Source organism: Plectropomus leopardus, chromosome 13 (assembly GCF_026936395.1).
Source record: "Plectropomus leopardus strain MGB_pleo_1.0 chromosome 13, ASM2693639v1, whole genome shotgun sequence".
Lineage (NCBI taxonomy): Eukaryota > Metazoa > Chordata > Actinopteri > Perciformes > Serranidae > Plectropomus > Plectropomus leopardus.
Genome location: NC_142188.1, coordinates 21,700,086 through 21,714,635, shown reverse-complemented (window position 1 = coordinate 21,714,635; position 14,550 = coordinate 21,700,086). Strand labels below are relative to the sequence as shown.

Genomic DNA, 14,550 nt, shown 5'->3' with positions numbered 1-14,550 from the left:
TTTGTATCTCTTGAGGTAGTTTTGAGTCTTATTTGTCACTTTGTGTCCCTTTGTAGTTATTTGGTGTCCCCTTTGTGGTAATTTTTGTCTGTCTTTGCAGTTCCTTTGCATCTTTATGTGGTCATATTGAATCCAGTCTGGGTCAGTAAGTGTTCATTTCAGTGACATTTCACCTTGGGTGGGGGCTGATGTAATATTGTTGCAGTGCCATCAAATGCCTGGTGACAAGTGCATGCTAAATGAGTCACAATTGTTTTGATGGTAAAATATGAGATGCACAATGTTAATATTAAGCTCTTGTCTCACTTTAGCAACAGATTTACACCTCATTGAATGAAATAAGTAAATTCCAAACCCATTAAATATTATATTATGAAGGACAAAAGTAATAAAACAAACCAAAAAAAAAACCCTGACTATTATCACAACTTCCTCTTCATCCAAACAAACATGAAGGTCTCAGCTTCGGTCACGTGATTCTCATGTCTCTGTGGAGCCTGATTGCCATCACCTGTTAGTGCACTTTTCATCAAGTCACTGCGGGCAAAACAATCTGACTCTCACCGTGAACTGTGTGTAGTATGTTCCCGAAGTGCACTGTCATCGGACTGCAGCTACCTGTGCCGTGAATCATGCTGAGCAACTCAGGCCCGGTGGTAAGCAACGCTGCAGTTTTATCCGGTTTTGCTTTAAGGTCAGGCTAACTACGAGCAAAATGTATGTGTGATGTGTTGGTTTGTATTTTCTTTACATACGCGTTAATAAATTCGCCGCTAAAAAGACAAGCTATTTAAATTGGAGCAGCTCAGTGCAATATAATCAATCATATGAATGCAGTCACGTGGCTTTCTGTATCGCAAACTGAATAGTGAGCCACTTTTGTGTCCCTTTCAAGGAAGACGTCTGCTCAGAAACATTTGATACTTATTTTTACTGTTTTTTTCTCGATTTAAATTTAATAATTTGTGAATAATATGGGGAAGATGTTTAATATATTCTGAAAAAGAAAATTTCAGACAGAAAAATAGTTAAGGCTACAGAAATGAGTGTAAACCGAAATGAAGGGGGGCTTTTTATATATTTAGAAAATAGATGTGTGAGTTTCCAAAAGCAGCGGTGGAAGAAGTATTCGGTTCCTTTGCAACCTTGAAAATGTAACTTAAAGTAAGTACTTAATATTAACAGTAAAAGTACCCAATGCACGGACACACACACAAAAACACACAAAAAAATCCGGTAAAATTATAAGTAAAATGAAAAATTGGGGGAAAAAAATCTCAAAATTATTAAAAATAGAAAATGGCTTGAATGTTTGTCAAAATAGTTGCCTATTGCAAAGATCATAATTTGTAAAGTGATAAGCCTGTCAGATAAATGTAGTTAAGTAAAAAGTACAACATTTACCTCTGAAAATAGTAAAGTACAAGCACCACAGATATGTACCTAATTACAGTACTTGAGTAAATATACTTAGTTACATTCCACCACCGCGCAACAACCAGCAACATAAAAAAAGGCAGACTTATGATGTTTGTAATTTTGTGTTTTGCTTCTAAATATACTATAAATTTTTCCTCACGAGCAGCAGATCAGCTTCTGACTTTCAGTTTCTGTGAACAACTGTAGGCCAAACTGTACTTGTCCATAATTGATGATGTGATTGAGAGTATGAGGGAGCTGTTTTTGGATGAAGGGCTTGAAGACCGCGTCCTGGACGATTTGAGGCATGTGAGTTATAGTCTACATAACTCTTAAAAAAATAGATATAATGCATATCTTGACTCAAGCTGTCAGTTACAGCAAAGTTAGATCATCTATTGAGAAAGTATACGCCATACCACAAAGACAGACAGACTGCTGTGTCTTCTTGCAGCTTTGGGAGTCAAAGATGATGCAGTCAAAAGCAATGGAAGACTTCAGGAAAAATAATATCAACTCATCCAACTTTGTGCTGCAGCTCCCTGCTAACTACAGTCAGGCTGATCAAGAACTCACAGGTAACGCACCACTGCTTGAAATGAACTGCCTCTGACAAAAAACATGAAACAAATCTAAGTAGTCGGGTTACCTTAAATGTACCCTGTGCATGGGAAACAAGAACTCCAGTGTGTGTAAAGTTGCAGCAGATAAGCTCTCAAATTAAATATAAGCGGCATGAGTGTTCACACAGAGCACTAATGTGAATGAAGTGATTCAGAAGATTTTTGTATTACCTGCTCTGCTCTGATTTTTGCCCTCAGCTTCAGTTGTGATCCCTACGAGTCAGAATATCCACAGTTTCCCAATCAAGGCAAGTGCCATCAAGATTTCCAGTATATCACCTCCCGGACCTCATCTGGAAGCAAAAAACTATTGGAATCATTTTAATCTTAAAAGCACAGGCTAGATAATGTTGACATTTAAACATTATGAATTTAAAGCACCACGATCTATCTAAATTTGTATGGCTTGAACCCCCATTTTGTAATGTCTATTTCAAGTGTTGTAATTTTAATAACTTTTTTTTTTTATTGCTTTCAGATTCAGAAATTTTAATCTGTAACTGAAGCCAAGCCCAAAAAATCAAGTTGTCTTAATTGGATTATACATTTTAGACACAAATTGTTGAAGTAAATGTTGAACTTGAGCATTGAACCACCAAGGACCACCTTTTCCTCTTGATTTTTTAATTATATGCTATACTTTGATCATGTGACAAACTTGTTTTAAGAGATTTGTTTACACAAGTGAATACATGATTTTTATAAATTATTTTTCCCCTGCTGTTAAAATGGCATTACATATTGTGAAAAGCACAAAATGACATGTTTCAGAATTAGGACTCCAGACTTGACTCAGGACTTAAGTTCATAGACTTGAGACTGTCTTGTGACTTGTTTAACGGTATAATGTAAATAATGTAAATAACTGCATGTAAATAATTACTGTCTGATATGCTAAATTATGCACATAATGTTTTAATTGCAGAACAACTCAGAGACACTTGCTACTTTTTCTCTCCCTGCTGGGTTGTCTTACCCTGTGCAGATACCAGCAGGAGTCACTCTACAAACTGCTTCTGGTAAGTAATGACTTCAGCTGTTCTGGGCCTATATGTGTTTTAGTTCGCAGCTTGTATTAATGATCTGAAATAACATTTCACTCTTTTGTTTTTTTTCTCACTGAGGTCAACTTTACAAGGTCAATGTTCCTGTTGTGGTTACCCAGGCCCCGGCAGGTCAGGCAGCTGCGTCCCAACCCACACAGAAAATCACTGAGCGGAGAGAAGCTCCTGCTCCTCAGTCAGCAGCAGTCCCACCTAATGCCACTCATCCTCAGGAGGTGGAGCCGTCCTCTGTCACTGCTTCCTCTGTCACTGCTTCCTCTGTCACTGCTTCCTCTGTCACACAGCTGCCACATCCAAAGAACAATTTACCCTCTGGTCTGGAAAGCAGCCTCCCCCAGCCGCCACAAGTTCCTGCTGCTGAGACCTTGCAGCTTCAGGGCGCCCACTCTCCAGAGCCAGAGGTCACATTGGAAGAAAATGAGCCGAGTCCACAGCCCTTGAACCTCAGTATAAGCGCTTCTCCCTGCAGTCAGTTATTAGACTTCCAGATCAGCACGGAGGAGGCTTTGACTCAGACGGCACAGTTAAAGACCAGAGACATCGATGATATCCTCAAAGAGGTGATTGCAGAGGAGACGAAGAAGGCAGAGAGGGCGAGGAATCGAGCACCTGCAAAGACTGACAACCACGCTGAGGCCGTTCTTGGGGTAATTTAAAAAGAATATTCTGTATTTAAGCAAATACCGCCAACTGAAATAGGAAAAGGCCAGTTATTGAGGTATTCACAAACATTCTCTCTCATAGCTCCTAGCTTAGCCTAAACATTTCCAGCAGCTTAGGAGTGATCAAGGAAAATTCTTAGAGCAACTCTTAACAAGGAAGGGACAGAAACCTTTGTCTTAGTGACGAGGCGTGATTGACCCTGTTGCTAGGTGTGACACATTCTTTTAACAGATGTGATATGTTGTCACAGATGCGCCCTTTTGTGAGCCTGCAAGGTGTGAATACCCAGAGGAAATTAAATGAACTGCATCACGATATGATTTTTTTTTTCTTCCAATTTTTCCAGTTTTTCTATATCCTAGTGCATCTTTATTTCTGGCATTGTATCATTGATGGGAGCGAATCTTTGTAGCATCTCATTTACTCACTGTCATCCAGCATTTGGACAAAATTTCTCCTTCTTTTTTGTCTTTCTTGCCATTTTCTTATCTGCTTAAGAAACTCTTAAACCTCTTAAAACTCCTCCTCCCTACTCCTAACAGTTTTTCATCTTAGAAGTCCTCTTAAGGGCTAAGATGACCTCTGAATAACTTCTATCTTTACCAGGATCTGGTCTCAACTTCAAGGAAAAATGTCATAGTTCTAAGAATTTTCTCAGATTTTCATCACTAACAGCAAATCTTCCTACCAGGAAGCGAAAAACAGCCCCAGATGTGTATTGTTAAATGGAAAGTTTCAGTTGGATGAGAAAATCCATACAACTCATATCTGTACACTAGATATGCTGGAGCCAGCAGCCTGGATAGCTTAGCTTTAAGACTGAGAACAGGGGAAAATGGCGAACCTGGATCTGTCCAAAGGTTACAAAATCTGTCCTCCAGCACCTCGAAAGCTCACAAATGTATTTTTTAACATGTCTTGGTTTATTTAATCTGCACAGAAACTGAATTTTAAGAAAACCTTGTTTTTTAAGGGGTTATGTGCCTGACTATATTCTGGCACAGAGTTTCAAGGCTTTATGTTAAGCTAAAATAACCAGCTACCGACTGTAGATTTGTATAAACTAGACTGACAAAGTAGTGTTAAGCTATTTCTGTTTTACTATCCCACTCAAATGGTGTTTCAGAATGGAGGTATGTCTCTGAAAAGACATGGATGTTTATCTGGTAGAGAGGGTCTGATGAACGGAGTTGTTAAATTTCCCTGCAGATTTTCAAATGACATTTACCTGACTGCTAAAAAAGTCTCAAATTAACCATCAAACAATATACTGAGAAATACGAATAACTAAATAGTACTGAAATATATTGACATTTAGATGAACTAAGTTATGTCCAACAACAAAAATCTACCCAAACGGAGGGGATCTGTATTCTGATATCAGTGTAGTGTAGTGTAGCAGTATCTGGCATCATGCTCAGCCCAAACAGGCTCACAAGGCAGACTATCAGTTTCCATGTATACTGAAGTGAGTCCAAATATACAAATTATAGAGACACGTGATTAGTGTAGTCTGTATGCTTTCATACTCAACATGCATCAAATAATTATATAGTCATTCTGTATGTACGCATTATTCAGTCTAGTTTAATTATTTTGCTAAGCTTTAGAGATAAAATGAGCCCATATTTTTCCACTAAACTTTAATCAAACCAAAATAATTCAGGATTTTTGTTCTTTATTTTACAAAGGTGCACGCAGGTTATCATGTAAAGTAGAGCACGAGTTGAAAGTCACGGTGCTCGCTGAAGTCTGCACTTCTACTTCCTGCAAAATCTCATCTATCAAGGTGAAATGTTTTTAGTAAGTCCCATCTTATGACAGGCACTGAGTTGCACTTTGGGAAGTATGGGAACCAGCATTTTTGGACCACTCTGATTCTTTTCAAAAACACATAAAAATTACTTATAAATTAGAACCAAAAACAAACACACAAAAAAAACAAATTTATAGATCTTTATTCGAACATGGCAAATAAAAGAAGACAACAAATGAAAATAAAATTATAAGCAAAAACCACAATATCAGATGCCCACTGTAATTATTCTGTAAACAAACAGAAGTACTTACTGTCTGAAAAGGAGTAGGGGGAAGTAAATACTTATCAAATCCTACCCTCCTTTTCCCAATTCATACATACACACATACACATATATATGTACATAGTCATTCATATACACATGTACACATACACACATACTCACATATATACACATACATACCTTCCCCCCATGTTTTTGAAAGAAATCAAACCTATTTGCTTTAGGTTCAAAGGTTTAAATACTTTTAAAAGGTGCCTGAATACAGCACAAAGAAAATGATGTCGATCCAGGTTTTAAAGGATTAATGTTTCCATTCTTGATAAAGTCAGTCTTCAAGTTAACAAACTTTATGACACTGTAGTTTTTTGACGACTAAGCCCTCAATACATGAGTGCTGTAAAACAGACTGCTGTGCTGTGCTATCAACTTAAGCCAATGCAGGTGTGCACAAGACAAAACCTTTTATGACTGCATGCTTAAATTTTGTGAATGTTATCATGACATAACTGTTTGTTCTCACGAAAACTGCTCAGCTGGACCTGGACTATAGCTACAGCGAACTGTCAGACATCGTTCAGCTTGATGGACCTGCGGGGAACTCTGACATCGAGGAGGAAGAGGAAGTTCCCCTGGAAGAGAACGACTTTCTGGGTATAATCAACGCAGAGGCCATCAAAGCCCTGCAGGAGGGAGACGTAAGCAGCGACAGCAACAGCATCTCCTCCAGCAACGACAGCGAGGAAGCCGATGAACTCGCTAATGTAGTGGAAGAGGTGAGTGAGGTGGATATTCATTTTAGCGTGGTTTATTTTTTGTTAGTAAAACATCTGTGTGGAAAACTCCAGCTGATCTGTGCCTCAGTCAGTCATTTAAGGCAACAGCATATCTTTGACTGCACACTTTAACAATGCACTTTCTATATTGATTAGGATCCTTTGAATTCGGGTGATGATGTGATTGAGCAGGACATCCCAGATCTCTTCGACACTGACAATGTAATCGTTTGTCAGTATGACAAAGTAAGAACCTTTTGGCTGTATTTCTACCATTCTTCGACTTTCAACAAAGCTCAGGGCTGAGTACAGTCTCTTAACATCGTTCGATGTTTTTTCTGTTGCAGATTCACCGCAGCAAGAACCGCTGGAAGTTTCATTTGAAAGATGGAGTGATGTGTTACGGAGGTAGGGACTATGTCTTCTCTAAAGCTGTTGGGGAAGCTGAGTGGTGATGAGCTTTAGCTCTCTTGAAGACATCAGATAATCACATTTAAAGAGGAAAAACTGATTTAAAAGGGAAAAATAATTAGTCAATTTAGACCTCTTGGTGGTGTACTTTAGCTCAGGAAGCAGGCATTTAGAACACTTCTGTGTAAAATCACTGCTATTTTTGTTTTTTTTGTTAAAGTAATTATCAGAGCAATACTGCATGTCATTTACAGCCAATTACTTGTGGCGTTGCTCTACCGAGACAAACAGCACGAATTTCTGTTGGATAATACTAAGCTGAGAATTGTTTTCTTCATTAGTGGAGTGAAACATTATTTGACCTGGAATGTGTTTTACTTCTGTCATGATCATGTTGCTTTCAAGCAACCTAATGTGCTTTTTGATTTTCAAACATTGTAATGACTTTAATCATGCTTCAAATACAAAGAACTGCACTGTGCTGTGTTCAAAAAAACTTTTTTTTGGTACAATCCTGCACAAAGCCTGTGTTCCCTTGGTGTCATAACATTTTTCTAACGAACGAAGATGTTTTTTTCTTGTTGAAAATACTACCGACAAATTCAGTGGAACATGCCAAAAAATATAACACTAAAATCTATTAATTACTCAAAAAAGTTACTCACAGCTGGAAAGAAAATATAAAGGGTGGTGTGAAATCTCCGCATACAGTCCACAAAACAACAACAAATCAGTGACAAATCCTTTGAAAATGTTCTGGACATTGACAGTGTTATCACAATTCAGTGATATTCTTTGGTGCAAGCCTTATGTCTTATTTTCTTAAATATAAAAAAGGGAAGTTACTTTTCTTGTATACCAGCTTCAAGTGTGATAAACAAAAAAATACACTATGATTTTATAGCATTTTTTTGTTTAACATTTTACACGTTATAGTACTAGTGTCAGAACAATATTATAGTCATGTCATGAAAATATCATGGTATAATATACCATAAAATATCATAAAAATCTAGGTATCGTATGCCAGAAAAAATGTCATAAAATATCAAAAATGTCATAAAATATCATAGTATGCCATAAAAATATGTCATAATATAGTATGCCATAACATTGTCATAGAAATCTAAGTGTAGTCATAAAACAACTGTTATAGTACAGCATGTCTTCAAAAATCATAAAAAAATCGTGATAGTGTATTATGTTTTCAATTATTATCAAAAAGTGTCAGATTGCATGTCGTCAAAAATCATGAAAAAGTGTCACTGTATAGTATGTCATAAAAAAAATCATGAAACGCCATAGTAAAGCAGGTCATCAAAAATCCCCCCAGAAGTCATAGTATGGCATATTGTCACAGATCATCAAAAAATATCATGCTATAGCATGTCATCACAAATCATGAAAAAAACGTTAATATTATAACATGTTGTCAAAAATATTGGCAAAATGTCATAGTATAGCATGTCATTTAAAATCATGAAAAGGCAGAGAGGGGATTTAGGGCACAACCTCACCAATGTTGTTTTCAAACCATTTTCTGACCTGCAATAATATAATGTTTTTGGACATTTCTTGGACATGCTATACTATGATATACTACTATAGTATTTGATATACTACATTATGTTGTTTTCAGCTGTTTTTTGGACATGTTGTATTTTGACAATTTTTGCCATACTATACTATGTTGTTTTCAGGCCATTTCTTGACATGCTATAATATGCCTTTTTTTGCCATTTTTTTGGACGTGCTGTACGATTACGTTACTCGACATGCTGTATTAGGTCATTTTCAGCTGCTTTTTGGACATTTCTTATTTTGACCTTTTTTTGCCATACCTTAATATGTTATTTTCAGGAGATTTTTTGAAGCGCTATAACATGACGTTTTTTGGACGTTTTTTTTTTTTTTTGGAGATGCTATACGTTGGAAGACCAGCCAAGAATGGAAACTCGCACCCAGATCCGAACCGAAGCTTCTCATTCCCCCCGAGGGAGATGAGACCCTTCATGAACATGCAAACGGCTGCGCCGTTTTTTGGAGATGCTATACCTTGGAAGACCAGCCAAGAATGGAAACTCGCACCCAGATCCGAGCCCAAGCTTCTCATTCCCCCCGAGGGAGATGAGCCCCTTCATGAACATGCAAACGGCCGCGCTGTGGCTCATGATCATGTTTAATATGTTTATGAATCAGCAACCGTTTGTGCAACCATTGACAGGAAACTATGTGGAGGAGTGAAAACTCCCAACAGCTGGAGGGGGAGGCTACTACCCAAACATGAAACCCCAAGCAGGAGGAGGAAGTTTCTACTCAAACACGCCACCCCACGGCCAGCCAATGTGGAAAGACGGATAGTGGAGAGAGTGATGATGCGACGGAGCTCCAGATAAAGAGGAATAACAGATCATTGTGTGTGCGCTTTTTGTGCTATTGCCTTATCTTGCTTAGACTCTGTGTTAGACGGTATATGTAACTCATGTAAAAGGGAGTGAAGTAACTGTTGCTTGTTTTTTTTTTTAGCATTAATATCTTTGAATAAAGGCTGCCTCTAGCAGTTTTAACCTGTTTAACCTGGGTGTTAGCCGTTTCATTCTTCTGAGAATCTGGTGAGTGGCTAAAAGACAAAAACAAGACAAAAAATAAACAGGTTGCTAAACAAAAGCAAACTTTCATTTTGCTGCTTGGCTTTCACCAACCATGAGTAAATAAAAACCCAGGAAGGGTAGTACCAGAGGTAATCCCAGAGCCGCCCTAGATCTTCCAAGAGGGGATGGGTCAGAGACGTTCCCTCTGAGTGATAGAGCATTTAAGTCCTGGTCTGGTCAACTGTGAAAGTAGAAACTGTTGGGTATCTATCACTCAGAAAAAAAAGACACCTTACCTGTTAAGTAAGTCACTCTCTCGCAGGTCTGGGGTTGGAGTCTGAATATTTAGACTCTAAATTCTATTATACTATGTTGTTTTTGGTCATTTTTTGAACATGCTATATTACAATGTTTTCGGACATTTATTTGACATTCTATATGAAATGTATCAAAAAGCTATTTTATGTGGTTTTTAGCAGTTATATTTGGGAATGACATTTTTCAACATAATTGTTTTCAGTCAATTTTTTTCAAAATGCTATATGAGTTTTTTGGCTTTTTTTTTTTCACATGCGATCACGTATCGACATGATATTCAGCCATTTTCAGGAGCGGTCAAGATTTGACTTTTTTTCGCCATACTATACTATTGCCTTTTTCGTCATTTTTTTGACATGCTAATTTATGATGTTTTTGGCCTTTTTTGGGCTTGATTTCCACTTTGTATGCTATGATGGGTTTCTAGAAGCTATTCTGTGTTGTTTTCAGCCATTTTTAGGAGTGGTCAAAATTTGAGTTTTTTCGCCATACTATACTATTGCCTTTCTCATCATTTTTTTTGACATGCTAATTTATGATGTTTTTGGCCTTTTTTGGCCTTGATTTCCACTTTGTATGCTATGACGGGTTTCTAGAAGCTATTCTATGTCGTTTTCAGCCATTTTTAGGAGCGGTCAAAATTTGACTTTTTTCGCCATACTATACTATTGCCTTTCTCATCATTTTTTTTGACATGCTAATTTATGATGTTTTTGGCCTTTTTTGGCCTTGATTTCCACTTTGTATGCTATGACGGGTTTCTACAAGCTATTCTATGTTGTTTTCAGCCATTTTTAGGAGCGGTCAAAATTTGACTTTTTTCGCCATACTATACTATTGCCTTTCTCATCATTTTTTTTGACATGCTAATTTATGATGTTTTTGGCCTTTTTTGGCCTTGATTTCCACTTTGTATGCTATGACGGGTTTCTAGAAGCTATTCTATGTTGTTTTCAGCCATTTTTAGGAGTGGTCAAAATTTGACTTTTTTCGCCATACTATACTATTGCCTTTCTCACCATTTTTTTTGACATGCTAATTTATGATGTTTTTGACCTTTTTTGGCCTTGATTTCCACTTTGTATGCTATGGTGGGTTTCTAGAAGCTATTCTATGTTGTTTTCAGCCATTTTTAGGAGTGGTCAAAATTTGACTTTTTTCGCCATACTATACTATTGCCTTTCTCATCATTTTTTTTGACATGCTAATTTATGATGTTTTGGGCCTCTTTTGGCCTTGATTTCCACTTTGTATGCTATGACGGGTTTCTAGAAGCTATTCTATGTCATTTTCAGCCATTTTTAGGAGCGGTCAAAATTTGACTTTTTTCGCCATACTATACTATTGCCTTTCTCATCATTTTTTTTGACATGCTAATTTATGATGTTTTTGGCCTTTTTTGGCCTTGATTTCCACTTTGTATGCTATGGTGGGTTTCTAGAAGCTATTCTATGTTGTTTTCAGCCATTTTAGGAGTGGTCAAAATTTGAGTTTTTTAGCCATACTATACTATTGCCTTTCTCATCATTTTTTTGACATGCTAATTTATGATGTTTTGGGCCTCTTTTGGCCTTGATTTCCACTTTGTATGCTATGACGGGTTTCTAGAAGCTATTCTATGTCGTTTTCAGCCATTTTTAGGAGCGGTCAAAATTTGACTTTTTTCGCCATACTATACTATTGCCTTTCTCATCATTTTTTTTGACATGCTAATTTATGATGTTTTTGGCCTTTTTTGGCCTTGATTTCCACTTTGTATGCTATGGTGGGTTTCTAGAAGCTATTCTATGTTGTTTTCAGCCATTTTTAGGAGTGGTCAAAATTTGAGTTTTTTCGCCATACTATACTATTGCCTTTCTCATCATTTTTTTTGACATGCTAATTTATGATGTTTTGGGCCTTTTTTGGCCTTGATTTCCACTTTGTATGCTATGACGGGTTTCTACAAGCTATTCTATGTTGTTTTCAGCCATTTTAGGAGCGGTAAAAATTTGATTTTTTCCGCCATACTATACTATTGCCTTTCTCATCATTTTTTTTGACATGCTAATTTATGATGTTTTTGGCCTTTTTTGGCCTTGATTTCCACTTTGTATGCTATGACGGGTTTCTACAAGCTATTCTATGTTTTTTTTATCCATTTTAGGAGCGGTCAAAATTTGACTTTTTAGCCATACTATACTATTGCCTTTCTCATCATTTTTTTTTACATGCTAATTTATTATGTTTTGGCCTTTTTGGCCTTGATTTCCACTTTGTATGCTATGACGGGTTTCTAGAAGCTATTCTATGTTGTTTTCAGCCATTTTTAGGAGTGGTCAAAATTTGACTTTTTTCGCCATACTATACTATTGCCTTTCTCACCATTTTTTTTGACATGCTAATTTATGATGTTTTTGACCTTTTTTGGCCTTGATTTCCACTTTGTATGCTATGGTGGGTTTCTAGAAGCTATTCTATGTTGTTTTCAGCCATTTTTAGGAGTGGTCAAAATTTGAGTTTTTTCGCCATACTATACTATTGCCTTTCTCATCATTTTTTTTGACATGCTAATTTATGATGTTTTGGGCCTCTTTTGGCCTTGATTTCCACTTTGTATGCTATGACGGGTTTCTAGAAGCTATTCTATGTCATTTTCAGCCATTTTTAGGAGCGGTCAAAATTTGACTTTTTTCGCCATACTATACTATTGCCTTTCTCATCATTTTTTTTGACATGCTAATTTATGATGTTTTTGGCCTTTTTGGCCTTGATTTCCACTTTGTATGCTATGGTGGGTTTCTAGAAGCTATTCTATGTTGTTTTCAGCCATTTTTAGGAGTGGTCAAAATTTGACTTTTTTTCGCCATACTATACTATTGCCTTTCTCATCATTTTTTTGACATGCTAATTTATGATGTTTTGGGCCTTTTTTGGCCTTGATTTCCACTTTTTATGCTATGACGGGTTTCTTCAAGCTATTCTATGTTGTTTTCGGCCATTTTTAGAGCGGTCAAAATTTGACTTTTTTTCGCCATACTATACTATTGCCTTTCTCATCATTTTTTTGACATGCTAATTTATGATGTTTTTGGCCTCTTTTGGCCTTGATTTCCACTTTGTATGCTATGACGGGTTTCTAGAAGCTATTCTATGTCGTTTTCAGCCATTTTTAGGAGCGGTCAAAATTTGACTTTTTTCGCCATACTATACTATTGCCTTTCTCATCATTTTTTTTGACATGCTAATTTATGATGTTTTGGGCCTTTTTTGGCCTTGATTTCCACTTTGTATGCTATGACGGGTTTCTACAAGCTATTCTATGTTGTTTTCAGCCATTTTTAGGAGCGGTCAAAATTTGACTTTTTTCGCCATACTATACTATTGCCTTTCTCATCATTTTTTTGACATGCTTATTTATGATGTTTTTGGCCTTTTTGGCCTTGATTTCCACTTTGTATGCTATGACGGGTTTCTAGAAGCTATTCTATGTTGTTTTCAGCCATTTTTAGGAGTGGTCAAAATTTGACTTTTTTCGCCATACTATACTATTGCCTTTCTCACCATTTTTTTTGACATGCTAATTTATGATGTTTTTGACCTTTTTTGGCCTTGATTTCCACTTTGTATGCTATGGTGGGTTTCTAGAAGCTATTCTATGTTGTTTTCAGCCATTTTTAGGAGTGGTCAAAATTTGAGTTTTTTCGCCATACTATACTATTGCCTTTCTCATCATTTTTTTTGACATGCTAATTTATGATGTTTTGGGCCTCTTTTGGCCTTGATTTCCACTTTGTATGCTATGACGGGTTTCTACAAGCTATTCTATGTCGTTTTCAGCCATTTTTAGGAGCGGTCAAAATTTGACTTTTTTCGCCATACTATACTATTGCCTTTCTCATCATTTTTTTGACATGCTAATTTATGATGTTTTTGGCCTTTTTTGGCCTTGATTTCCACTTTGTATGCTATGGTGGGTTTCTAGAAGCTATTCTATGTTGTTTTCAGCCATTTTTAGGAGTGGTCAAAATTTGAGTTTTTTCGCCATACTATACTATTGCCTTTCTCATCATTTTTTTGACATGCTAATTTATGATGTTTTGGGCCTTTTTTGGCCTTGATTTCCACTTTGTATGCTATGACGGGTTTCTACAAGCTATTCTATGTTGTTTTCAGCCATTTTTAGGAGCGGTCAAAATTTGACTTTTTTCGCCATACTATACTATTGCCTTTCTCATCATTTTTTTGACATGCTAATTTATGATGTTTTTGGCCTCTTTTGGCCTTGATTTCCACTTTGTATGCTATGACGGGTTTCTAGAAGCTATTCTATGTCGTTTTCAGCCATTTTTAGGAGCGGTCAAAATTTGACTTTTTTCGCCATACTATACTATTGCCTTTCTCATCATTTTTTTTGACATGCTAATTTATGATGTTTTTGGCCTTTTTTGGCCTTGATTTCCACTTTGTATGCTATGACGGGTTTCTACAAGCTATTCTATGTTGTTTTCAGCCATTTTTAGGAGCGGTCAAAATTTGACTTTTTTCGCCATACTATACTATTGCCTTTCTCATCATTTTTTTTACATTCTAATTTATGATGTTTTTGGCCTTTTTGGCCTTGATTTCCACTTTGTATGCTATGACGGGTTTCTAGAAGCTATTCT

The 14,550-nt window shown here is 36.7% G+C and overlaps 1 protein-coding gene across 5 annotated transcripts; it reads left to right on the top strand.

The window, feature by feature from the left end:
- Positions 1-431: 431 nt before the first annotated feature.
- Positions 432-9,571, top strand: gtf2a1l (general transcription factor IIA, 1-like). 5 transcript variants are annotated; one of them, XM_088087045.1, is made up of 10 exons: positions 432-656; positions 1,627-1,728; positions 1,874-1,997; positions 2,241-2,290; positions 3,028-3,061; positions 3,167-3,753; positions 6,345-6,584; positions 6,741-6,830; positions 6,932-6,992; positions 8,856-9,571. In XM_088087045.1, the coding sequence occupies exons 1-10, from the start codon at positions 633-635 to the stop codon at positions 9,176-9,178; spliced, it is 1,635 nt and encodes a 544-aa protein (XP_087943171.1). In that variant the 5' UTR covers positions 432-632; the 3' UTR covers positions 9,179-9,571. The 5 variants fall into 5 exon arrangements, with proteins under 5 accessions (XP_087943171.1, XP_087943170.1, XP_087943172.1 ...); XM_088087044.1 differs by having other exon boundaries at positions 458-656; positions 2,968-3,061; XM_088087046.1 differs by having other exon boundaries at positions 466-656; positions 2,968-3,061; positions 8,915-9,571.
- The last annotated feature ends 4,979 nt before the right edge of the window (positions 9,572-14,550 follow it).